This window comes from Malaclemys terrapin, chromosome 2, assembly GCF_027887155.1.
Source record: "Malaclemys terrapin pileata isolate rMalTer1 chromosome 2, rMalTer1.hap1, whole genome shotgun sequence".
Taxonomy (NCBI): Eukaryota; Metazoa; Chordata; order Testudines; family Emydidae; genus Malaclemys; species Malaclemys terrapin.
Window position 1 is genome coordinate 159,758,524 of NC_071506.1, and position 25,875 is coordinate 159,784,398.

The following is a 25,875-nucleotide window of genomic DNA, read 5'->3' on the forward strand; positions in this document are numbered from 1 at the left end:
TTAACCCTGGCAACCCCATTAAAATAGGGTTGCGACCCACTTTGGGGTCCCGACCCACAGCTTGAGAACTGCTGCTTTAACCTACTTGAGCAATATGTAATTCAAAATTCTCTCCAAAAGATTGATGTGGGAATTTAAATATTAAATGTATCCAGAATAAATTAACTGAGGAAAATTAAATTCCATTTTCTGTTACTAGTGTTTTGGATTCTGAAATAATACAGGAGAATGTCAGATTGTCTTCCTGCCCTATAACGTGTATTATCAAACAACATATGTAATTTAATTTTATAAAAACTAAAGTAAACATTTGTGATTGTGGCAATGAATTTGGTTAAAAGTTAGAAGTGTGAGGTTTTAAAATAAAATATTTTATTGAGCTTTGAACAGAGTAATACATGTCATTAGCCTAAATAATTATCGGTGTATACATGGATTTGCTCTGATGTGGACTATGAATAAGAATGTTAGCAGAAAAAGGATGCATCACTGTTATTTTTAAAATATATAATACAACTTGGAGAGGTTAAACAAAATATATATGTTAAACCCAATGGAAATAGTAGTATTACATAGACCCAGTTTAGGGGAGATTCATCTCTAGAAGTATTTGCAGTGAAATTCCAATATCCTGTGGTCAATTATCAGAATTGTCCAAGGCATAATAACAGCATTTATAGTTTTCTGATGGGTTGATGCGGTTGCTTGTGATGGTCGGGGGAAGCCCAGGGTCTCATTTCTGGTTTATGTCTTATGTTCCTAAAAACTCACGCTTCAGGGTTTCAACCAGTCACCTGCAGGGATCAGGAAGGGTTTGTCCCTCCCCCCATGTATTTTGTTTTGTTCTTTTAATCTCCTTACTTTGAACCACCAGGGATGCCCTCAGTTGGAGATTCAGTGGCGTGGGCAAAGGCTCTGAGGTAGCACTGAGCATTTTCTGTCTCAGGTGCTTGGCTGTCTAGCTCTTGCTTATATGCTGAGGGTCTAACTGATCACCATATGTGCAGTGGGAAGGAATTTTTCCCCAGGTCAGATTGGCAGCAACCTTGAGAGATTTTTGCCTTCCTCTGCAGTGGGTGGGTCACTTGCCAGGATTATCTGGGTATATCTCACTTAATCATTTCCCTGCTATAATGAAGTCTCGGGCACTGGTGCACCTTGGTTCCTCCCATTTTCGGCCCGTGGCACATAATAGTCTAGTCTCTTGTAGCCTATAATATTTTGGTCTGTTTTCAGTTGTGTCAGGAGCTGAATGGTGTTGGAGACTTGTCAGATATAGGAGATCAGACTAGATGATCTGGTGGTCCCTTCTGGCCTTAAATTCTACGTTTTATACCTTCTTACATAGTCAGATTACAAGGCCTTGTATGGATTTTATATTTGTTTGGTCATTGGGCCCATTTTAACAGTAATATATCATATAGACCAGGTCGAAACAATGGCAAAAACAAGTATCTTTTTTCCACCAAGTGTTCTTCTGGAAGTTTAACTTGATGCAGAATTAACTATCTCTGCAGATATTAATGGGCCAAATTCTGTTCTCAGTTACACCCATGTAGCTGCTCACTGTATATTATAACAGATGACAGAGCCAAGGCTTCTTATTCTACTAGAAATGGGGGCTGGACTCCATGGACTTCCTGGTCACCCTGCAGTACCACCTGTGGAATTGGTTTTCAAGTCCGCCAGCGTTCGTGCAGCAATCCAACTCCTCGGCACGGGGGCCGTGTGTGTGTGGGACAGAACCGTGAGGAGAGGTGAGGTTTCTTTTCTCCACTGCCTATTTTAATTTTTTCCATTCAGGTTCATTTTCATGTTACATTTTTCTCTTTTATCTGCTCTCTCTTTCTTTTTTTTTTAATTTCCACTACAATCTCTTACCACAATTACTATTAATAAGGATATGGACTTCAGCAGTGCCTTTCACTTAGCTGAGTTTTTCCCGAACAAGCTGAGCTCCCAGCAATGCCAGTCAGCTGACGGTGTTGAGGCACTCCTCTCTACTATCCCTTCAGACTCTGAAAATTGATTGTACTGATTTTGAATTGCAACTTGACCAGACACAAAATCTGTAGTAAAGTGTTGTTAGATCACAGCACTGCATTACTGGTGGACTAAGTTCAATTTTCATATCTTAAATAAAATTAAACATCAATAAAGCAAGTGGGAAAGTTTTAAGGGTTTTGTTTGTATCTAATAAATATACACCATACTGGAATAAAATATGTTCTTTAGTAAGTACAGCTGAAATGGTTTGTGTGTATATTAACCTCTCAACAGTTCAAGTCAGCTTTTAACTTGGTCTTTTATTTCACAGTTCGTTGCTTCCCCCAGTACTAGATGTTTTGTCATACAACCTCAAAATATACAGTTTGGTCTTTGATTCCATCACTCACACATCTAAGAGATTCCAATTTATTATTACCTTTCATGAATCTCAACAAAGAAATGAAACATTCATTATATATATGTATATATATGTTTAGACAGACTACTGCATTGAGATGTATTATCTTGTTTCCAGGGGCATCCTGTCAGCTTCAGAAGAAGTAGCAAGCTGCGACACAATCATGTAATAGTGTTTAAAATTCTAAGTACATGAGCCATCAGTTCCAAAAAATGTATAAGGATCTATTTTTTCTAGGATGCACATTTAAAATTTACATTAGTGTTCACGGAACCAGGGAGAAAAAGGTCACTGAATTTTTTTCACTGAATCTGCATCTTTTCAGTGATGAAGATAATGAGAAAAATTAGATTAACAACTTTACTATTTCTTGTTAACAAGTCATTCCAATGGGCTAATGTTGCACGCCACACTGCTGTTTTCATAGAAATTCTAGGACTCTGCTCATGTAACACAAAATTTAAAGGGCGAGTGTCGTAGAAAATGTGCACGCTTCTGGCTGTTTCAGAGCAATGCATATCTACCATTCTCTGGTCAAAAGACCAAGATTTTGATATGCTGTAATATACTCTCAGCAGATAGGTTATCCAAGTAAAAAACTGCCCCCAGCAAATATGGAACTTTAACAAAAATCTCATAGCTCTCTCCCAGCCTTAATACCAGTTATAAGTTTTGTGGAGATGACTGGTCAGTACAGTGCAAAAGAGAATCTGAGTGTGTTTATATTCAAAAGGAGTTGAGATTTGAGTAAAATCCGCAGGGTGAGTTTTGGTTAAGTATTGTGTCATTTTTTGTATTATAATTGTAAAATGGATTAAAGGATAAATAGACATTTTAAAGAACAAATATTACCAGATATATATCACGGGGGCTCAGCATGTCCAGCATGGGCCTCCCTCATTTACGCAGTGAAGGGTTGATACACCTCATCACAGAGTCATCGAGAATCCCTGCTCAGTCAAGCTATCACAATCAGGAACTCAGGACCCATGGGTAGGGCAGAGAAAACAGTCAGTCTATGGTCCCTGGGCCTTCTGGCTGGGAAAATCAATAGCAATTTGGGAGCCCTAATCCTCTGGGCGGGGCAGAGCAAATAGACCGTGTATATCAAGAGTCCCTGGTTGTCACATCTAGTGGCAAGTACAGGGCAGTGGGAGGGGAACCCGGACCCACCCTACTCCACCGGGTTCTGACCCAGGGCCCCATGAAGCCGGTAAACTTCCTATTAAGGATAGAGGCATCAGCTCATAACATGTTCCCTATTAGACAACTGGTGCCTCCCCTTGTGTCTCCTCCCCCCTTGTTCTCCCTGCCCCTTCCCCAACCCACATTACCTGCATGGGGGAGAGGGGCTCTATCCTCCCACTGCACTGGCTCCCCCTGCCCCCCCATGTTCAGCTGCTCTCCCTGGAAACCAGGCCCGGGTGGGGAGTGGGATGGAGCCGCTCCCAGTTGCTGCTCTTTGCAGCATATCCAGCTTCCTGGGAGAGAGCCTGGCTTGGGAGGGATGGCAGTGGCAGCCCACTCCCTGCCCAGGCTCAGCTTCCAGGGACAGGAGCATACAGCGGGGAGGAGGCTCCAGCTCATTAGACTGCTGTCCCCAGAAGCCAAGCCCAGGACGTGGGTTAGTCCGCTGCTGCTGCAGCCAGGTGCTCTCCCAGGTAGCTGCTGTGCTGTACTGGGCAGCATCCCAACGTGGCTGGAAGAGGTTCTGGCCTTGCCCCTTCCACTCCCCGCCTGGGAATACTGCTGGGTGGGGGGCACTTGGCCCTGCATGCACCCCCAACACATCGCTTCTTCCTACCATAAAGCCCATCTTGGGCATCTCCTCGGCTGGCAGCATCTTGGCATTCCCATCAGTTTCCTCAGTTGGCTGTTCCTCCACAGCGTTGTCCAGGTCCACGGCCTCAGTAGTCTGGAGAGTCGATTGTGCCTCTGCATGAGCCTGCAGCACATGTCCTCCCTCCTCCTCAGCCAGTCCCTACTGAGCTGAGTTTTCTCCTTTTATCTGTCCCTTCCACCTACAGCACACACAACAGGAGAGAGGGGGCATGGTCTCCTGAGCCCACAATGATTGGTCAACCCCACTGGTCCAGTGTGCAGTCCATAAACCCTGTCACAGTATAGAAAATAAGAAATTATTTCAGTGAATCAGAAATCAAATACTCACTACTGAGACAGTGGGTACCCTAGAAAAGCAAGTTGTAAAAAGGACAATGATATATGGAATAACTTTGGAAAATAAATAATAATAAATCTCAAGGACCAGATGGTGGTATTGAAGAGCTGTGAAGGTTCAAAAGATTGAAATAGTTGAGTTACTTAAAAATAAAGTGTAATATCATTATAAAGCTGCTTTTCCAGACGACTGAAGTACAACCTCACTTCATTCCCCAGGACCACCTTGGTACCAGAAAAGTAATTGAGGAAATCATTTTAGAGCTATAATGCATCTTAAAGAGCAAAGTATACTAAGGGCAAACCAGTGTTAAGTTTTGTAAAAGTAAAACTGCTTTTTTTGTATCTTTTTGAATTTGTTGAGCTGGCAAAGGAGTGAATACAGGAGAACCAGTGGATATAATGGGCTGGATTTACCACTGCTTAACTCCAGTACCAAATGAGTTACACCTGTATACAACTGGAGTAATGCATTGTTAAATCAGGCCCATATATTTAGTAGTGCTGAGCCAATAATTCACAACTAACAATTTACTAAGAAAGTGTAACTTCTTTTCCTGCTTCCACAACAACAGCAAGGAGATTGTGATTTCCTCAGGTTTATTCACTGAAATTATTTAACAAATTTTCGATGCATTTTTAACTATATTGCTTCATTATGACCAGTTGCATGTCTGAATTCAATATCCAAGATGTGTTAGCTAGTTGTAGTTCATCAGATATTTCACACAGTATTGTTTCTGTATCCTGGCTGTACAAATACACACTCACTTCAGCTTCAAATACTTATGCATGTAAATACAAAACTCAGTTTCCACAAGCATTTGCAAACAACTTTGAAGCAGGTTTTCTATGTACTTTTGTGCCCATAAAATTCCATTGTGTGGAAAATTCCATATAAAGTAAACACAAAAGGGACATGAACATGGCTGATGCTAAATTACTTACAAATCTGAGTGAATATTCATTTAAAAAAATATGTATCCTGCTCAAGTATATATGGCCAAATTTTCCCCTCAGTTACATCCATGAAACCTCACAAATTCCCTGATCTACAGAGATTTACACACGTCATGCATAACTTTATGCATGTGAGTAATCCCTTTCAAATCAATGGGAGTATTTACCAGTTTAAAGTTAAGCACAGGGGTCTTTGTATGACCCAGGGCTCAAGCAGAAGAATGAAAAAATGGTTAAAATTTAGGAACTCAGGCCAGGTCTATACAACATACCTCTATCAGTATAACTACATCACGCAGGAATGTGAAAAATGCACACCCCTGAGCGATGTAGTTATAGTGATCTAACCCCCTGCCCCTGTGTAAATGGTTCTATGTTGACAGGAGACCTTCTCCCCTCAATATAGCTATCACCTCTTGTGCACGTGGATTAATTACACCGATGGGAGAAGCTCTCCCGTCACCTTCATGTTCAGCATTACAGTGGTACGTGAAGACGAGCCCTAAGAATAGGATGACATGGCCAATCTCAGCGTATAGAGAAGTTAATAGTACAGCTGCTGTTCAGTGTATTTAGAAACAATATGGAGAAGGAGTGAGAGTAGTAGAGTGGCAACATTTGCTGACAATAGATTATTTCTCATCAAAACTCATGAGGGAAGCATCCTGATGAATTCCTGAAGGACCTCAGAAATGGCTTCATTTTTCTCTGTGTGGGTTATTTCTTTGAAGACCGTGGAAACGCTTCAAATTTCAGTGAATGATTATTCCTCTTCCTTCCTCCATTGTGTGTAAGGGTTTCTCCCCTCCCATCCTGTGTTAGAAGATGGATGATCAACTCATTAAACCTACAAATTTCTTTCTGCATTTCCACTATCTCCCCTTGTTCCCGCCGCCCCCTTGACAGCCCAGTTGTTACAGGAGCCAAGTTGGCAAGGTATCTCTGACCACTACTCTCCACAAAAAATAGGGATAGTTGAGAGGAGGATTCACCATGGGTGAGCAATCCAGTTCGGTTACTTCAGTAACTTGCTTCTGTTTTCTATGAAGGTTTGAGGAAGAGAATCTGACAAAGCTTGGCCACTTCTTCCCTTTCCCCTCCCTGCCCACACCTATGGATCTGAATCACTGTGGAGGGGTTTGGAGAGATAGGGATGAGTATGCTGCAGAGTCAGCTCACCCCACGTCATGCTTAGATCCATAGGTTTCAGCTCCCCTCTGCTCAGGGAAAACAGTGGTGAGCATGGGGTTAAAAACTTGATAATCAAACAGCCTGTACACAAGTGCAAGGTAATAAACATTAGAAAGGAATCATTTAACTTACTAGTATACACTAGATTCTGGATTATTAAACTGTCAGGACAAATATCTAAGCATCGGCATGGACATGTCAACAGAAACATCTGCTCAATCTTGGTCAAAAATGAAGGAATAAATAAATGGTGAATAAGGGGTTCGAGTCCATTAAGAGAAGATAGAAAATAATATGGATGTTGTTGTCAATGATATTTTTACTAAATGCATTTAGTGTCAATGACTTCCTTTCAAAAATGACGTAGGTATAGAACAAGTCGAGATAAGGGCAATGAAAATAACTGGAAGTGCAGGAGTTGCTTATGTAGGAGAAGAGGTTTGAAAAAGTCAGGGAAGGAGCATTGAAGGAGAACTGTGATATTGTTGCCTCTTTTGGCCCAAGCAGTTAGCCAGTGTTTGGGGCCTTGAGTGTTGTTTCCCGTAGGAGAAGTTGATGATACAAATAGTATATTTCTGTAGGTCAATCCTGTTTATTTACAAAGAATGTACAAAATCCTGTTTCTCTGAACACAGTAGGATCAAACAGGAGGCAGTTTCCGTCCTCACAGTACTAGGCCTGCCCTTCCAGACATTACTCTGTCCAGAAAATTCTTTCATGTGATGTTCTCTCAGGGCTATCCTATCAGTACTTCTCTGGCTCTGTCTTGGCTTTTCTGGTCCTGTGTACTGCTGACACATATACACACACAAGACTCCTGAATTTGCAATCAGCCCCAGGAAAAAAAACCTTTGCCCACCGTAGCTCAGCTTCTGATTAGTCATGCATGTGGCCTAATCCCTTGGCGTAGTGTTTTCTGTTGTTTCAGCTATCTTATTTCCTAAAGGACAGGGCCGGCTCCAGGGTTTTGGCCGCCCCAAGCAGCCAAAAAAAAAAAAAAAATAGCCGCAATCGCGTCTGCGGCGGCAATTCGGCGGAAGGTCCTTCACCCCAAGCAGGAGTGAGGGACCGTCGGCCGAATTGCCGCCGAATAGCTGGACCTGCCGCCCCTCTCCGGAGTGGCCGCCCCAAGCACCAGCTTGCCAAGCTGGTGTCTGGAGCCAGCCCTGCTAAAGGAGTTTAAGAACCTATTGAATTTTACCTTAATGCAGGGTGACTAGCACACACGTGAGCCTCAGTGAGGTTTGTGCTTGAGTGAAGATGAAAGATATGCCTGCTGATAGTAGGGTTGCCAGGTGTCCAGTTTTCGACCAGAATGCCCGGTCGGAAAGGGACCCTGGAAGCTCCAGTCAGCACCACTGACTGGGCCGTTAAAAGTCAAGTTGGCGATGCAGTGGGGCTAAGGCAGGCTCCTCACCTGCTATGGTTCCGCCCAGCTCCCGGAAGCAGCAGCATGCCCCCCTCCGGCTCTTATGCATAGGGGCAGCCAGGGGGCTCTGAGCACTGCCCACGCCCCAAGTAGGGTGACCAGGTGTTCCGATTTTATAGGGACAGTCCTGATATTTGGAGCTTTTTCTTATATAGGCACCTATTACCCACCACCCCCATCCTGATTTTTCACACTTGCTAGCTGGTCACCCTAACCCCAACTGCCATCTCCACAGCTCCCATTAGCCAGGAACCGTGGCCAATGAGAGCTGCAGGGGTGGCGCCTGTGGATGGGGCAGCCCGCAGAGCCACCTGGCCGTGCCTCCACGTAGTAGCTGGAGGGGGGACATGCTGCTGCTTCCAGGAGCTGTTTGAGGTAAGCACTGCCCAGAGCCTGCACCCCAAACCCTTCCTGTGCCCCAACCCCCTGCCGCAGCCCTGATCCCACTCTCCGAACCCCTTGGTCCCAGCCTGGAGCACCCTCCTGTACCCCAAAACCCTCATTCCCAGCCCCACCCCAGAGCCCGCTCCCCCAGCTGGAGCCCTCACTCCCTCCCGTATCCCAACCCACTGCCTCAGCCCGGAGCACCTTCCCGCAGCCTGAACTCCTAGTTTCTGGCCCTACCTTGGAGCCTTCACCCCCTCCTGCACTGCAAGCCCCTGAACCAGCCTGGTGAAAATGAGCCAGTGAGGGAGGGTGGGGAGAGCGAGTGACAGAGGGAGGCGGGAGTGGGAGTAGGAGCGGGGCCTCGGAGGAGGAGTGGGACAAGGGTATTCGGTTTTGTGTGAGTAGAAAGTTGGCAACCCTAGCTGATAGCCACCAACACCTTCCCGCATAACAATATAGAGGAGTCTAATTGGTGGTTATTATTCACACTCTATTGTAATAGAGTACAAAAACAAAGGGGACACACAAATAACATTACAACACATTTTAAATGAATTAAGAATCCATTTTTACCAACTGCTTTATAATTAACCTGTGGTATTCATTGCTGCACAGTATTATTGAGGCAAATAACTGTAATGTTTTAAAGCATTATAGCTTTATAGGAATAAGAATAGCAGTTGCAGTTAAACTAATTTAGGTAATTATTTAAAGGGCTGTCAATCTTTATGCTCCAAGGCATAAATTTATCTTCTGCTGTGGTCAGCAAGAAATTTCCCTCTGTGAAATAGAATTGACTATATAAGTGGATTGTTGGAGGTGTTTTTTTGTTTTGTTTTGTTTTAAACCTTCCTTTGAGCCATCAAATATAGGCTGCTTCTGAAAAGATGATGCTGGAGTAGATTCATCTGTGTTGTTTTTTGTCCCAGAATGGCAATTCCTACATGTGAATAATTGAACTTGAACTCGTCAGAAAAGGAGAGGGGGGATCATTGCACTATCCTAGCCTTTGTGTGTGTGTGTATGTGTGTGTGTATGTGTGCCATTCTCCCTTCTACCCTCCTCTTAGTTTCTGACAGTACTAGGCCTTCCCAGAAACACAGATCTTAGTTTCTGACTTTGCTTGTTTTGCTGAATTACTGTAGAATGTAAGCCCTCTGGGTCATGGGAAAAAAATGAAAAGCGAGAGAGAGTGTGTGTAAAAGGGAATAAGAAGTTACTGGCTAACTTGAAATGCAGCCGGAAAGAGTCTTAATAAAACGTGGCTCAAAACCCCATGCTCCAACACAGTTCCCAGATTCACCCCTGCAATTGATCTTTAACTATAAAAACATACCTGATGGTTTTGGAGCTTGGATGGCTGAGATGAATCTAAGACTACACTTGTGTGCTGTGATATTTTCAGAAGGGGAGAAAAATGCAAACCCAGCTCTGTGGCTGATTTTGCTTTATTAAAAGTTAAGCAGATTGTATAAGTACTCTGTGATTTTTGTAGCTTCAAATGTATCTTTAACTGGACTTGACTAGCAGAATTCCGGCATTCCTAACCTTTCAAATACTTCGAGTATCGGCTACAAAATTAATTTGGTAAAGTCTTGTTTCTCCCCTATGCTTACTTGAGAGAGAGCAAGAAACATGACATGTTGACATTTGAAAATGGGACTTGGTATTAAAAAAAAGACACTTCATTTATAACACATTTTATGTGAAATGAACCTGTAGCTTCTTGACTTAATGTCAGAGATTCATTTTATTGTATGTGTGTGTCCCAAACTTCATTACAACTGCTCTTCTAAGAGCAGGGGGAATACTGCAAAAATGTGTGCATGTTCCTTTGAATAATAAAAGTATGAAATTTCTTCAGCATATGTGATCCCTTTTACTCTATTTCCATGAATATTCATATTAGCAAACTTTTGTTCACCAATTGATCACAGAGAAGAGTGTCACAAATATGCATGCAAATGTGTGCATGTGACTGTTTTTGCACAGTGAATGTTTGTAAAGCCATTGTGAACATTTTGAGGGTTTGGAAGCTATCAGAGCAGAACACCATGATGTGACTTAAGTGACCAATTACAGTGTGAACAGCAAATTACTAATAGTGAATATTCAAATAAATAGGTGAATAGTTTATAAATAATACACAAGCTGAAATATGTTTGGACAACCCGTTTCTGGATAATTTAATTTAACAAATACATACAAATTGGATAATTCTCAGATAATTCTCAGAAAAGGGGGTGGGGGAGGGAAGGTCTCAAGTAATCAAATACATTATGTGCTGTGAATAGTTTGCCCTGCTCTACATACACATAAGACCAGATTTTGGTCTCATTTTTCCCATGCAACCTTGTTAGTTTCAGTGGAGTTGCGCTGGCCAGAAAGCAAAATTTACTCTATGAAGTAGAATCCCACATATAAGGTAAACCTACATCTACATGTGCAGTACAAATACATACATACACACACATAGCAATTGGTTCTAAACATTCAGAGGGCTTGTCTAGGTAAAAAATTAGTGTGCGGCATGCTGGGGTGTAAACCTACAGTACACTAGCTTGCCGCTTACTAACTGCCTGTGTGGATCCTGCTACTGTGCATTAAAAGGTACCCAGTGCTCTTTGATCTGTTCCACACTGAAATGGGAGTAGGCCATTGCAAACTAGGGAACTATTAGTGCACAGTAGAAGGGTCCACACAGACAGCTAGTCTGTGTAGCCAAACTAGTGCACTATATATTTACACCCCAGCTTGCCATACACTAACTATTCATCTTGACAAGCCCCAATACTTTAGTAATAAAGAATTATAGGTTGAGGTTTTTAGGGATTTGTGAAAGAAAGGTCACTGCCACTGATTCTATTGAAGGCAACAGTAGATTTGTAACATCATTATTTGTATTCAAGTATAAAAATATTGAGATTGAAATATTAATGTTAGTTTTCATGGCAGGACATTACAAATGGATAGAAACTCGCTGAGTGGGTAAAGGGAAAATAGATATTAGGTAACCAGTACACCAGCAGTAGGAAGGAAGGGAGGAAGGAAATTGTGTCCTGTATGATTTTGTTCAGGACAGACAAAATCCGTGAAGTAGAATTTGGCTTCTCCCTTTGGATAGCTATCTGCTCTTCTGATTCAGGTTGTTTGCAGCCCACTGAAAAAACCTAACTAGGTTACAATGATTAGAAACACACTCCAGAGGTAAAAGTAATAACATAATCAAAACACTATAGTATTCTTATGCTTGGAATCATGTTTTATCTCTTATTTTACCTATAACATTAAATACACTGGGACAGTTGAAAAGCAAACTCAGCTATATTTGAACTGGAAAAAGAAAGCTTGGTTCTTCTAGCAAAGCAATGCCAACATAGATGTCTACTTATGTTGTCCATGAACCGAATTCTGCCTTCAGATACGTGTGTGTGTTACTTCTACGAAAGCAGCGATTGACCTAACTACTATGGTGAATAATATGCTACCAGTACAATTAAATAGATTGTAGAAAGAGATTAGACAATGAAGAAAATGCTACACCCACAGTATTACAAAATACAATTCCATTAATGGTTATACACTACATACAGTTTGACAACTGTTACTTGTGACGGTTCAAAAAAAAGCGTTCAACAAATAAATATAAGGCCATCAGGGTAAAACATTTCCATATGCAAACATCTTTCTAAATAATGAAAAATGTAGAAGTTGGAAACCTTTTGTTGTACTAAATAGTTTCTTTTCTCTCTTGCTTTCCCTTGTCACAGATACTGCAATGAGCACTTGCTGTGCCCTCCACATATGTTTTGGACAGGCTGGGGTCCGTGGGAACGTTGCACTACCCAATGTGGGGGTGGGATTCAGGCTCGTCGCAGGACGTGTGAGAATGGCCCTGACTGCCCTGGCTGTAATGTGGTGAGTAGCTTCTATGTTTTCCCATCAACAAATACTTGCATGTTTTGCAAACATTTTGATTCATGAGTGTGTATTTATAGCTGTATTGTTTTTATTTTACTGAGAGAAATTCATGTTTGCGAGTTAGAGGATGCTGTTATACAACATTAACTAGATGAGAGACCTCTTAAAGGAAAGTTGTTAAAGGTCCCTTCCAGTCCTATAATCTATGAATCTATTCTATCAGGGATGGTCTAGACAGTATTTGGTCCTGCCATGCGGGCAGGGGACTGGACTCGATGACCTCTCGAGGTCCCTTCCAGTCCTATAATCTATGAATAAGATGGGGATTTGTCATAGGCATATTTATTTTGTTTGTTGCAAACTAGGAGAAAAATATGCTTTCTTTGTTCTAGTCAGAATTCTATAAAAGTAGAAGAGGAATATGGGTCCTCACATATTGGACTAATTTTTAAGTTTCCTAAGTTCAAAGGATAAACTTGATAATTGTGAAGTTTGTCATTCATTGATTGTGGACTTTTTGTTAGACCACCAGCAGGCCTGTTCAAATCATAATAAAGGGTAATTTATAATCTTTTTTGTTTTGTTTTTGTTCATATGTCCTTACTCTGTTACTTTTGACATTTATACCACAAGTGAAATTTCACTTTTGCAAGCAGATTGAACACTTGCAAAGGTTTCTTCTCTTTCCTTGATTCAACTTTATGAATTAAGCAAGCAGTCTTAGGCCTGGTCTACACTACGACTTTAATTCGGATTTATCAGCTTTAATTCGAATTAACCCTGTAACCGTCCACACAACGACGCCATTTAATTCGATGTAAAGGGCCCTTTAAATCGATTTCTGTACTCCACCCCAACGAGAGGAGTAGCGCCAAAATCGATTTTAGCAATTCGAATTAGGGTTAGTGTGGCCGCAATTCGATGGTATTGGCCTCCGGGAGCTATCCCACAGTGCATCATTGTGACCGCTCTGGACAGCAATCCGAACTCGGATGCACTGGCCAGGTAGACAGGAAAAGCCCCGCGAACATTTGAACTTCATTTCCTGTTTGCCCAGCGTGGAGAGCACAGGTGACCACAGATACCTCATCAGCACAGGTAACCATGCAGGCTGATAATCGAAAAAGAGCACCAGCATGGACCGTGAGGGAGGTACTGGATCTGATCGCTGTATGGGGAGAGGATTCAGTGCTTGCAGAACTTCGTTCTAAAAGACGAAATGCAAAAACTTTTGAAAAAATTTCCAAGGGCATGATGGAGAGAGGCCACAATAGGGACTCTGAGCAGTGCCGCATGAAGGTCAAGGAGCTCAGACAAGCCTATCAAAAAACAAAGGAGGCAAACGGTCGCTCCGGGTCAGAGCCGCGGACATGCCGCTACTACGCCGAGCTGCATGCAATTCTAGGGGGGGCTGCCACCACTACCCCACCTTTGTTCGTGGATTCTGGGTCGGGGATAGTCTCGACGCCTGAGGATTCTGCCGATGGGGTAGAGGAGGAGGAGGAGGAGGAGGATGAGCTTGCAGAGAGCACACAGCACTCCATTCTCCCCAACAGCCAGGATCTTTTTATCACCCTGACTGAAGTACCCTCCCAAGCCTCCCAAGCCAGTACCCAAGACTCTGACCCCATGGAAGGGACCTCAGGTGAGTTTACCTTTTAAAATATAAAACTTGTTTTAAAAGCAAACGGTTTTTAATGATTACTTTGCCTGACTTTGCATTCGCGGTCAGTTCAGCTACTGGAAAAGTCTGTAGCTACTGGAAAAGTCTGTTAACGTGTATGGGGATGGAGCGGAAATCCTCCAGGGACATCTCCATGAAGCTCTCCTGGAGGTACTCCGAAAGCCTTGCCAGAAGGTTTCTGGGCAGTGCATCCTTATTCCCTCCTCCATGGTAGGACACTTGACCACGCCATGCTTGCAGCAAGTAATCTGGTATCATTGCCTGACAAAGCCTGGCAGCGTATGGTCCCGGTGTTTGCTGGCATTCAAGCAACATCCGTTCTTTATCTTGTTGTGTAATCCTCAGGAGAGTGATATCACTCCTGGTAACCTGGTTGAAATACGGGAACTTAATTAAGGGGACAGAGGTGGCCGTTCCTACTGGGCTGTTTGCCTGTGGCGGAAAATAAATCCTTCCCTGCAGTTAGCCAAGCGCAGATGGGAAATTGGCCCTGAGTTTTTCGCGTTTGGCTAGCAGGGATCTTCCCTGTTACCAGCCACGCGGTGGGGGGAGGGTACCGTGATCATCCCAGAGAATTCATGGCGAGGGGGGGGGGGGGGTTAGTTTGTTTTCTGGTGCTGCTGAATGTTAACAGAAAAACCACAGCACTCTACTTGCCTGAAGGGGCCCAGACAAGCCCCCCCACACTGCCCCCCCCCCAACTGGCTGAGATTGGCCAGGCTTCTGCAGCACTCTACAGGCTATGCTTGGTATGTGGGAAAGGAGGGTGCAGAAGCTGTAAAACAATGGCTTACCATGGCCGCATGCAAGCCGAATTCTGTTGCCCAGACCTGTGATCTCTAGCAGCAAAGCCACAGGCACTCAGCATTAAGAGGCAAAATGCGACCTTGCACAGAAATCACATGTGCTATGTAATGTGAACAGTGTTGGTCACCGTGAAAGAGTATAAGCATTGTTCTGCAAAATGTAGCTTTTAAAACAATTCTCTCTTTTTTCCCCTCCCTACAGCAGCTGCAAATTCCTCAAGCCTCCCTCCTCCATCCCGAAGGTTATCACAGATAAGGCGTCGTAAGAAGAAGACGCGGGAGGACATGTTTTCTGAAATTATGCAATCCAGCAGGAGTGACAGAGCTCATCTGAATGAGTGGAAGGAAACAGTTTCAAAGTATAGGAAAGAAGTCAGTGAACGTGAGGAGAGGAGGGACCAACGTGAGGAGAGGAGGGACCAACGTGAGGAGAGGAGAGACGATCGAGATGAGAGATGGCGGCAGGAAGACCAGAGGATGAAGGATGCAACGCTGGGGCTGCTCCGGCGTCTGGTGGAGGTTCAGGAACGGCTGCTGGAAAACAGACTGCCGCTTCAGCCCCTGTTCCACCCTCCCCCCTCCCCATGTTCCGTATCCTCCTCACCCAGACGTGTAAGAACGCGGGGGGGGAGGCTCCGTACACCTTCCCATTCCACCCCAGTAGACAGCCCAAGCAAAAAGCTGTCATTTTTTTAACCTTTTCTTTGTGGCTTTTTCCTTCCCAGCAATCCTCCTCCCAAATACCACCCGGGTTCCCTCCCTCTTTTTCTAATCTATTAATAAAGAATAAATGATTTTTAAATGATAGTGACTTTATTTGGTTTGAAAGAAAGATGGGGGAAGGGGCAGGGTGGGTTCCTTACAAAAAATCAGTCAGTAAAGGGGGAGGGTTTTCATGAAGGAGAAACAAACAGATATTTCACACGGTAGCCTGGCCAGCCATGAAACTGGTTTTCAAAGCTTCTCTGATGCACAGCGCTTCATGGTGTGATCTTCTAATCGCCCTGGTGTCTGGCTGCGCGTAATCAGCAGCCAGGCGATTTGCCTCAGCCTCCCACCCCGCCATAAAGGTCTCCCCCTTACTTTCACAGAGATTGTGGAGCACACAGCAAGCAGAAATAACAATGGGGAGATTTCTTTGGCTGAGGTCAGAGCGAGTCAATAATGAACGCCAGCGACCTTTTAAACGGCCAAATGCACATTCTACCACCATTCTGCACTTGCTTAGCCTGTAGTTAAACAGCTCCTGACTCCTGTCCAGGCTGCCTGTGTACGGCTTCATAAGCCATGGCATTAAGGGGTAGGCTGGGTCCCCAAGAATAACTATGGGCATTTCAACATCCCCAACGGTTATTTTCTGGTCCGGAAAGTAAGTCCCTTGCTGCAGCCCTTTAAACAGAGTAGTGTTCCTGAAGACGCGAGCGTCATGAACCCTTCCCGCCCAGCCCGCGTTGATGTTGGTGAAACGTCCCTTGTGATCCACAAGTGCTTGCAGCACCATTGAAAAGTACCCCTTGCGGTTTATGTACTCGGTGGCTTGGTGCTCCGGTGCCAAGATAGGGATATGGGTTCCGTCTATTGCCCCACCACAGTTAGGGAATCCCATTGCAGCAAAACCATCCACTATAGCCTGCACATTTCCCAGAGTCACTAACTTTCGTAGCAGCACCTGAGTGATTGCTTTGGCTACTTGCATCACAGCAGCCCCCACAGTAGATTTGCCCACTCCAAATTGATTCCCGACTGACCGGTAGCTGTCTGGCGTTGCAAGCTTCCACAGGGCTATCGCCACGCGCTTCTCAACTGTGAGGGCTGCTCTCATCTTGGTATTCTGGCGTTTCAGGGCAGGAGACAGCAAGTCACAAAGTTCCATGAAAGTGCCCTTACGCATGCGAAAGTTCCGCAGCCACTGGGAATCGTCCCAGACCTGCAACACTATGCGGTCCCACCAGTCTGTGCTTGTTTCCCTTGCCCAGAATCGGCGTTCCATGGATAGAATCTGCCCCATTAACAACATGATCTCCAAAGCACCGGGGCCTGTGGTTTCACTGAATTCTGTGTCCGTGTCCGTGTCCATGTCCTCATCATGCTTGTCGCTGCGCTGCCGCCGCCGCTGCCTCCTCGCCTCGTTTTTCTGGTCCTGGCTGAGCATAAACTCCACGAGAACGCGCGAGGTGTTTGCAATATTCATGAGTGCTGTCTTGACCTCAGCGGGCTCCATGCTTGCCGTGGTATGGAGTCTGCAGTGTTCACCCACCCAGGAAAAAAGGCGCGAAAATGGTTGTCTGCCGTCCGTTGCTTTCATGCAGGGAGGGAGGGAGGGAGGAAGTGAGGCTGTACCCAGAACCACCTGCGACGATGTTTTTTGTCCCATCAGGCACTGGGATCTTAACCCACAATCCCAATGGGCGCGGGAGACTGCGGGAACTATGGGATAGCTATGGAATTGCTACCCACAGTGCAACGGTGCAGAAATCGACGCTAGCCCCGGTACTTGGACGCACACCACCGAATTACTGTGCTAGTGTGGCCACACTCATTTCGACTTTAGACAACCTGTTTCTCAAATCCGAATTATCTAAATTCGGATTAATCCCGTAGTGTAGACATACCCTTAAATTTTGCAAAGTCTTTCAAAATATTTTTCTTCCAGTGGTGACAGGCACAAAGAAAGATGTATGACACAGACTGGTGTTTAAATTTCTGTGACTGGTGCAGAGAAGTTAGAATGTAATCTGTATTTTTTCCATATAGATCTTTCTTGATAATCGTGTACTGAGATTATATGATTCATAAGGCTGAGCAGTATTTTGGATTTAAAATAATCTGCTCATGGGCCTGGTCCACACTAACCCCCCATTTCGAACTAAGGTACGCAAATTCAGCTACGTTAATAACATAGCTGAATTCGAAGTTCCTTAGTTCGAACTTACCGCGGGTCCAGACGCAGCAGGCAGGCTCCCCCATCGATGCCACGTACTCCTCTCACCGAGCTGGAGTACCGGTGTCGACAGCGAGCACTTCCGGGATCGATCCGGGATCGATTTATCGTGTCTAGACAAGAAGATCGATTGCTTACCACCGGACCCGGAGGTAAGTGTAGACCTACCCATGGTCTCAAGTGAAAATTGCATACCCCAGATAGCCTTGGGAAATTCCATGAGTTAGGAAGAATGTTATGAGGTGCTTTGTCAGATTTTAGAATTGACCCAGTAAGATTATTATTATTGGGATTTGCAATCTGATTCCCCCCATCAGCATCATTCTTAAAATGTTGTACAATGATAGCATAGTCTAGTATATTCAAACAGTTCCTTCCCAGTTCAGCTACTGCATGCTTACGTTTAGACAGCTCTTTGGTTTAACTGTTTCAGTAAAACTGGTAGTTTTATTTCTAAGAGACTCGCAACCAATCAAATATAGAATCATAAGAACATAAGAATGACCCCACTGGGTCAGACCAAAGGTCCATCTAGCCCAGTATCCTGTCTTCCGACAGTGGCCAGTACCAGGTGCCCCAGAGGGAATTACCAGAACGGGTAATCATCAAGTGACCAATCCATGAGAGCATCTTCCCTCTTATCCAGTGGCAGCTTACTTTGCGTAAGTGCCTTTGGTGAGGCTTTCTGAAAATCTAAGTACACTATATCATCTGGATCCCCTGGGTCCACATGCTTGTTGACCCCCTCAAGGAATTCTAGTAGATTAGTGAAGCATGATTTCCCTTTACTAAAACCATGTTGACTCTTCCTGAACAAATTATGTTAATCTATATGTCTGACAATATTGTTCGTTATTATAGTTTCCGCCAGTTTGCCTCACCTCTGGAGCCCTTTTTAAAAATTGGCGGCACATTAGCTATCCTCCAGTCATCTGGTACAGAAGCTGATTTAAATGATAGGTTACAGACTACAGTTAGTACTTCTGCAATTTCATGCTTGATTTGCTTCAAAACTCTTGGGTTAATACCATCTGGTCCTGGTGACTTATTGCTGTTTAATTTATCAATTTGTTCCAAAACCTCCTCTAATGATACCTCAATTTGGGACAGTTCCTCAGATCTGTCATCTAAAAATAATGGCTCAGGTTTGGGAATCTCCCTCATATCCTCATCCATGGAGACCGATGCAAAGAATTGATTTAGTTTTTCTGCAATGGGCCTATCGTCCTTGAGTGCTCCTTTAGCACCTCAATCGTCCAGTGGCCCCACTGGTTATTTAGCAGGCTTCCTGCTTCTGATGTACTTTAAAAAAAATTGCTATTACTTTTTGAGTCTTTAGCTAACTGTTCCTCAAACAGGGCCGGCTCCAGGCACCAACGCAGCAAGCAGGTGTTTGGGGCGGCCAACGGAAAGGGGCATCCGGCTCTTCGGCAGCAATTCGGTGGCGGGTCCCTCAGTCCCTCTCGCAGGGAAGGACCTGCCACCGAAGAATGAAGTGGCGGCTGTAGAGCTGCTGCTGAAGTGCCACCGATCGCAGCTTTTTTTTTTTTCCCCGCCGCTTGGGGCGGCAAAATTGCTGGAGCCAGCCCTGTCCTCAAATTCTTTCTTGTCCTTCCTAAATGTAGTTTTACATTTCATTTGCCAGTATTTATGCTCCTTTCTATTTTCCTCACTAGGATTTATCTTCCACTTTTTAAAGGGTGCCTTTTTGCCTTCATAGACATGTAGGGCTGCAAGAGACCCTGAGAGGTCATTTAGTCCAGTCCTCTGCAGTGAGGCAGGACAAAATATACGTAGACCATCCCTAACAGGTGTTTGTCTAACCTGTTCTTAAAAAAAATACCAATGATGAGGATTCCACAGCCTCCCTTGGAAGCTTATTCCAGAGCTTTACTATTTTTATAATTAGAAAGTTTTTCCTAATATCAAACCTAAATCTCCCTTTGTGAAGATTAAGCCCATTTCTTCTTTCCTACCGGCAGTGGACATGGAGAACAATTGATCATTGTCCTCTTTATAACAGCCCTTAACATATCTGAAGACTATGATCAGGGCCCCACTCAGTTCTCTTTTCTCAGGATTAAACATGTCCAGTTTTTTTAACCTTCCTCATAAGTCATGTTTCCTAAATCTTTTAAAAACATTTTTGTTGCTCTCCTCTAGACTCCTTCCAATTTATCCATATATTTCTTAAAGTGCAAGACCTAGAACTGGAGACTGTACTGTAACTGAGGCCTCACCAGTGCTGAGTAGAGAGGGACAGTTAACCTCCCATGCCTTACATACGACACTCCTATTAATACACCCCAGAATATTAGCCTTTTTTGCAGCTGCATCACATTGTTGACTCCTGTTCAATTCGTGATCCACTATAAACCCCTGATCCTTTTCAGTAGTACTACTGCCTAACCAGTTATTTATTCCCCATTCCATAAATGTGTATTTGATTTTTTTCCTTCCTAAGTATAGTGCTTTGCACTTATCTTTATTGTAATTTGTCTTGTTGATTTCATTTGTCCTGCTATGAAGGACTGGAGACACTGGAGGTGATTTTAATTAGGCTGCAACTTTATTCTTACATATCTGGAAGTACCTGGCAGATAAAATTGTACAGAGCAGGAAATTCCATATACAATTCCATATACTCAGGGGCTGGGGGTGGTACAGCCATGCTGGAGGAGCTGCCGGTGTGGGGACACCTGGCGGCCTCATGTTCTGCTCCTTTTGCTGCTGCAGTTCCGGAGAGCCCTGCGGTTCAGAAGTCCGTATCTGGCGCAGCTGGAGGACAGAGCCCCCGCTCCTCCAGGTAACCTAGGTTGGGGAGGGGATGGGGAGAGTGTGGGGGCCCTGGCCTGGGAGGTGTGGGGGGGTTGAATCACATGGGAGGGTCACACGCCCCTCCTTTAGCTGGTGCCCCCTCCCTTATGTTTCTCCCATGAGTCGCCTATGTGCAGAGTACTGGTAAGAAATAAATTCTACTTACACCACTGCTACCAACAAAATTATAATGTACTCTCTATAAATTTCCATGTTCTTGGAAGATAAAGAATTTAAGTGTAATGACTAAGTGTTGTTTACTAAGCCTCAATGAGTTTGGAGCTAAAATCTAGTAGTCTTGAATCAAAAGTTTCCTTACCATAACAGAGCTCTAAGGGATATGCAGACACACACTAGAACTACTTTATTTGCATATTTGTTGCTAAGAGATCGTTGCATTAATAGGAAAAGACCAATTTAAAGTATTTTTATGACTTGTTTTCATTATTGATTGGATCTAACATTTATGTTCATAAAATATTCTGATGAGAAAGGGTAATCCTATCCAGAACAGAATGCAATGTATCCCACTGAGGGCTTGTCTATATAGTGCATTATATGCACCAGCTGGGTGTAAATTCTACTGCATACCAGCTTGTCATATACTAACTGGCCTGGTAGACCCTGCTGGCATGAACTAAACGTTTTTTGGTTTTGATTTAACTCCATAACTTGAGGTCAGGCCTCAGAGATGAGTCCTACTCAAGGAAGGTTTATGAGTTAAAGATAATATACAGACCCTCTGCCCCTTCAATTCTCTCTTTACGGCTCAATTTTCAATTACTTTCAGACTTCCTGACCTTGCTTAACTCTTCATTTCATACTAATCAACCTTATGTAGCTTATCCAGAGACCTTCAGCTGAAGATCGTTTTGTTTTGCCTAGTGGCCCAGAGCACAGCAAGAAGGCTGCCAAGTTCGTTTTCTGAATGGTTATGAAGCTGTGAAAAGAAACAAGTTTGAAAGTAGGTAAACCATTGCCAGAGGACATTTTAGGCCAGGCTTGTCCCCACTGAGTACAGTGTCTTAAGCTAAAAGAGTTTTGCTCAGTGGTTGACATAGGTGGGAAGAGTTGCTACCTGGTTGTCCCTCACAAGCATGCAAGTGGAATCTGCTTGCACAGTCATCTTCAGGGCTCAGATTGGAGTATCAGCACCTTTGTTAGATCGCTTCAGAATATAAGATTTACTTTTTGTAAATAAAGTCTCTAGCTATTCGGGATGTTGTGGTACATACACTTGGTTGACATTTGTGTGGCTAACTGCCTGCATTTTAGAACCAGAAACAACAACTCTTGAGATACGAACTGCCCAATTCATCTCAATGGGTGTTAACTCAGAGGCCAGAAACAGCCACGCCCAAGGAGCCTAGATGAGCCCCGTTAGGTATTTGAGCCCAGCTAGTGGAGATGCATCATCAGGGCATGCCAACTTCACTGAGAGGAAACCAATCACAAGGAGCTCAGCAGAGACAGTGGGTATATTCAGACTCCACTGAGGACAAGCTGAGATGAGAGAGCGTGTATGACCATATTTTGAACAATCTGCACATTCTCTTGTGAGTGGTGTCTCATTTTATGGGTGGAATTTAGAGGAGCATTGCTATTTTTTCTCCCCAACTTGATCCCTGTTTATCTTTAAGCAGAAGTGTGGTTCTTCTTCGAGTGATTGCTCCTGTGTATTCCACAGTAGGTGTGCATGCTCGCCACATGCACCGGTGCCGGAAGTTTTTCCCTTAGGAGCATCCGTAGTCGGGGAGCACCGCTGCGACCCCTGGAGTGGCGCTGACATATCGCGCTATAAAGGGGGCTGCGTGCTCCCCCCACCCTCAGTTCCTTCTTGTCGCCAGTGAAGGTAGTCGGAACTTGTGCTCCAGCTTTGCTGCAGCATTTCTAGCCTTAGTGGTATCCAGCTTTCCCTGAAGTTACTTGTTGAACTTTTCTCTGTTAGTGCTGGGCTCGGGGCATGCCCCGTGGCCCAGGCTTCAAGTCGTGCGACTCTTGTCGCAATTCTATGCCCAGAAGTGATCCACACACTCAGTGTCTTCGCTGTCTGGGCAAGGCTCACATTAGTGAGAAGTGTAAAATTTGCCGCTCCTTCAAGCCCCGAACAAAGAGGGAGTGTGAGATCCGACTCCGAGCTCTCCTAATGGAGTCGGCGTTGACCCCGGCACCGGCGCATCAAGCCGACCCCGCGCCAGGCACCTTGTCCTCAGCGCACAGCGAAGCGCCCCAGGCGCGCCGTCCTGATTCCGCACCCGGTACCGCGTCGTCGGTGCGCAGCGAGGTTCCGTCAACGAGCCGGCACCTCTCCCCTTCTAAGAAGCAAGGGAAGACTCAGCGGCTCCGGGAGAAAGAACGGGGTGAGGCTAGACCTGCCCTGGGCAGCCCATGATCCCCATCGGGACCGAGACCTTCGACTTGGGTGTAGCGGAGTAGTCCGGTGCCGTCCACATGCGCCTTGCCAGAGGTGAGAATGCCTTCGACGCCGGAGGCAGCTCAGGCCGCATGCGACATCATGACGCTTCCGGTACCGGGAGCGCTGCTTCAGTTGGGCCCCCGATCCCGTGGGAAGCCATCGCTCAGTGTCCATCGACCCTCCCCAGATGTCTCCGAGGTCGAGGTACCGTCCCGATTTGAAGGGCTGAGCCGTGGACATCAGCGCGCCTCCACGCCACGAGCAGGATCGTCTGCGAGCGAGCTTTCCACCTCCACTCCGGCAGAGTAGGGGAGGCACTAAGAGTCGGTGCCACTCCTCTTCGAGCCTTGACCAGAGGGACAGGTCTCGTCATCGTCGGCACCACCGTTCCCTCTCTGGCACCCGCCGTGGAAGGTGCTACTTCTGGAGCTCATCATGGGAGTCCCAGGCACCGAGGCGTCATAGTCTTGGGCACCAGAGGCACTACGAGGACAGCACTCCCGACTCCTACCTGTCCTCCAGGGACCGGAGACGTCATGTACAGGACCGCTCCAGCCATTCGTACGGCACCGTCCGCTCGTCCCGGACTTCCGCTTCAGCATGCAGCCGCCCCTCGTCGAGCCACTCGGTGCCGCAAGACCAGCTGGCCCTTCCAGGCCACCTCACGTCCCAGGGCCAGGCCGTTCCCTGGCAGGGACAGTGGTGCCAGTGGGCACCGTGGCCCCAGGCACCGGCACCGCCAGGACCCCGCTCCGTGGCAGGAGTGTCCCAGGCCCAGCCGATGGCGCCGCCTCGGCACCGCGATGAGGCAGTGGGCACCGACCCTCCGGCACTGACTCGGGCCCCGGATCAGAACGTCGAGCTTTCAGTACAGCCTGGTGCAGACGACACCGCTGTACCGACTTCCTCGGCACCAGATGACTCCGTGGTGCCACCACCTCTGGTCTCTCAGGAGGATTTCAAGGCCCACCAGGAGCTACTCAGGAGGGTGTCATCAAACCTCCAGCTCCAGGCCGAGGAGATAGAGGAGCCATTGGACACATTGTTTAATGTCCTGATCTCCTCAACGCCGGGGCACGTGGCCCTCCCGCTCCATCAGGGGGTGGCCAGTATCACTACTGGCCTCTGGCAAACCCCAGCATCTCTCTGTCTGATCTCCAAAAAGGCCGAACAGAAGTACTTTGTGCCCACAAAGGGGCACGAGTACTTATACTCCCACCCAACTCCGAACTCTCTAGTGGTGGAGTTGGTGAACCACCGAGAGAGACATGGCCAACCCGCTCCTACCCCTAAGGACAAAGACGCTCGCAGGCTGGATTCCTTTGGGAGAAAGGTTTATTCATCTGCGAGCTTTCAGCTCAGAGTGGCCAACCACCAGGCACTCTTGAGCAGATATGATTTTAACCTGTCGGGGTCCCTTCCCAAGTTTGAGCCCTCCCTCCACGAGAAGGACAGGAAGGAGTTCCGGGCTCTTGTTGATGAGGGTGCGGCGGTGGCTAAAGCGGCGCTCCAGACGGCCTCTGATGCGGCGGACACGGACGCTTGTTCAATGGCCGTGGCGATTTCCATGAGAAGGGCATCCTGGCTTTCGCTCTCTGGCCTATCGGCTGAGTCCCAGGCAATCATGCAGGACCTGCCGTTCGATGGTCGGGCCCAGTTTGCAGATCAAACAGACACGCGTCTGCATGGGATGAAAGACTCCCGTACTACCCTGCAGACGCTGGGCCTGTGAGTCCCGCCAGCCAAGTACAAGCCCAGGCCTCATGCCTCCGCTCCACAGGCTCGGGGCTGATATGAGCCCCCGCCTAAGAAGCAGCAGTAGCAGAGGCGCCGGTCACAACGCCAATCCCGTTCGGCCCCTCGTCCGGGGCCCTCTAAGGCCAGGAGGCCAGGGAAGTGGCGTTTTTGACTGCTTGCGGGGGGTCACCAGGCCTGTTGCCAGGTTAAGCCCCCCCCCCAGTTAATAAAGTTCAGGTTTACAAATCGTTTACCTGCCTTCCGTTTGCAATGGTTCCATATCACTATGGACCGCTGGGTCCTCAACACTATATCCCTGGGGTACAGGTTGCAGTTTGTTTCACCCCCTCCCTATTGCCCTCCGGCCAGGGAGTCAGCGGAGGACCCGGAACATGCTCCCTGGGAGCCGTGGAGAGGGTACCTTGGGAATTCTGGGGCAAGGGGTATTATTCCAGGTATTTCCTCATCCCGAAGGCAAAGGGCGGGCTTCGGCTCATCCTCGATCTGCGGAAGCTCAACCAGTTCTTGGTATGCTGCAAATTCCACATGGTGTCCCTACCCTCTATTATTCCCTCCCTAGACCCAGGGGATTGATTTGCAGCGCTGGACCTTCAGGATGCCTACTTCCACATCCACATTTTCGAGGGTCACAGGCGCTTCCTCCATTTCCTGGTGGGTCAGGACCACAATCAGTTTACGGTCCTCCCCTTTGGCCTCTCAACGGCCCCCAGGGTCTTCACCAAATGTATGGCGGTGGTAGCGGCCCACCTCAGGAGGAGAGGGCTGCAGGTCTTTCCCTACCTGGACGATTGGCTGCTCAAGGGCAAGTCCCGGTCCAGGTGCAGCAGCAAATATCCCTCTTGCTACGCACTTGCTCAGCTCTGGGCCTACTAGTAAACGAGGAGAAATCCACATTAGTTCCTGTCCAGCGCATAGAATTCATAGGAGCGCTGCTGGATTCCCCGGCGCCCATGGCCTCCCTTCCAAGGGACAGGTTCGAG

At 46.1% G+C, this 25,875-nt stretch overlaps 1 protein-coding gene across 1 annotated transcript in view; it reads left to right on the top strand.

The window, feature by feature from the left end:
- Positions 1 to 25,875, top strand: part of SEMA5A (semaphorin 5A) — a 650,839-nt gene that overhangs the window by 475,187 nt on the left and 149,777 nt on the right. The window contains exons 14-15 of the mRNA XM_054018095.1: positions 1,614 to 1,757; positions 12,323 to 12,470. Of these exons, the coding sequence (XP_053874070.1) occupies positions 1,614 to 1,757; positions 12,323 to 12,470 (292 nt within the window). The remainder of the gene's footprint in view (positions 1 to 1,613; positions 1,758 to 12,322; positions 12,471 to 25,875) is intronic.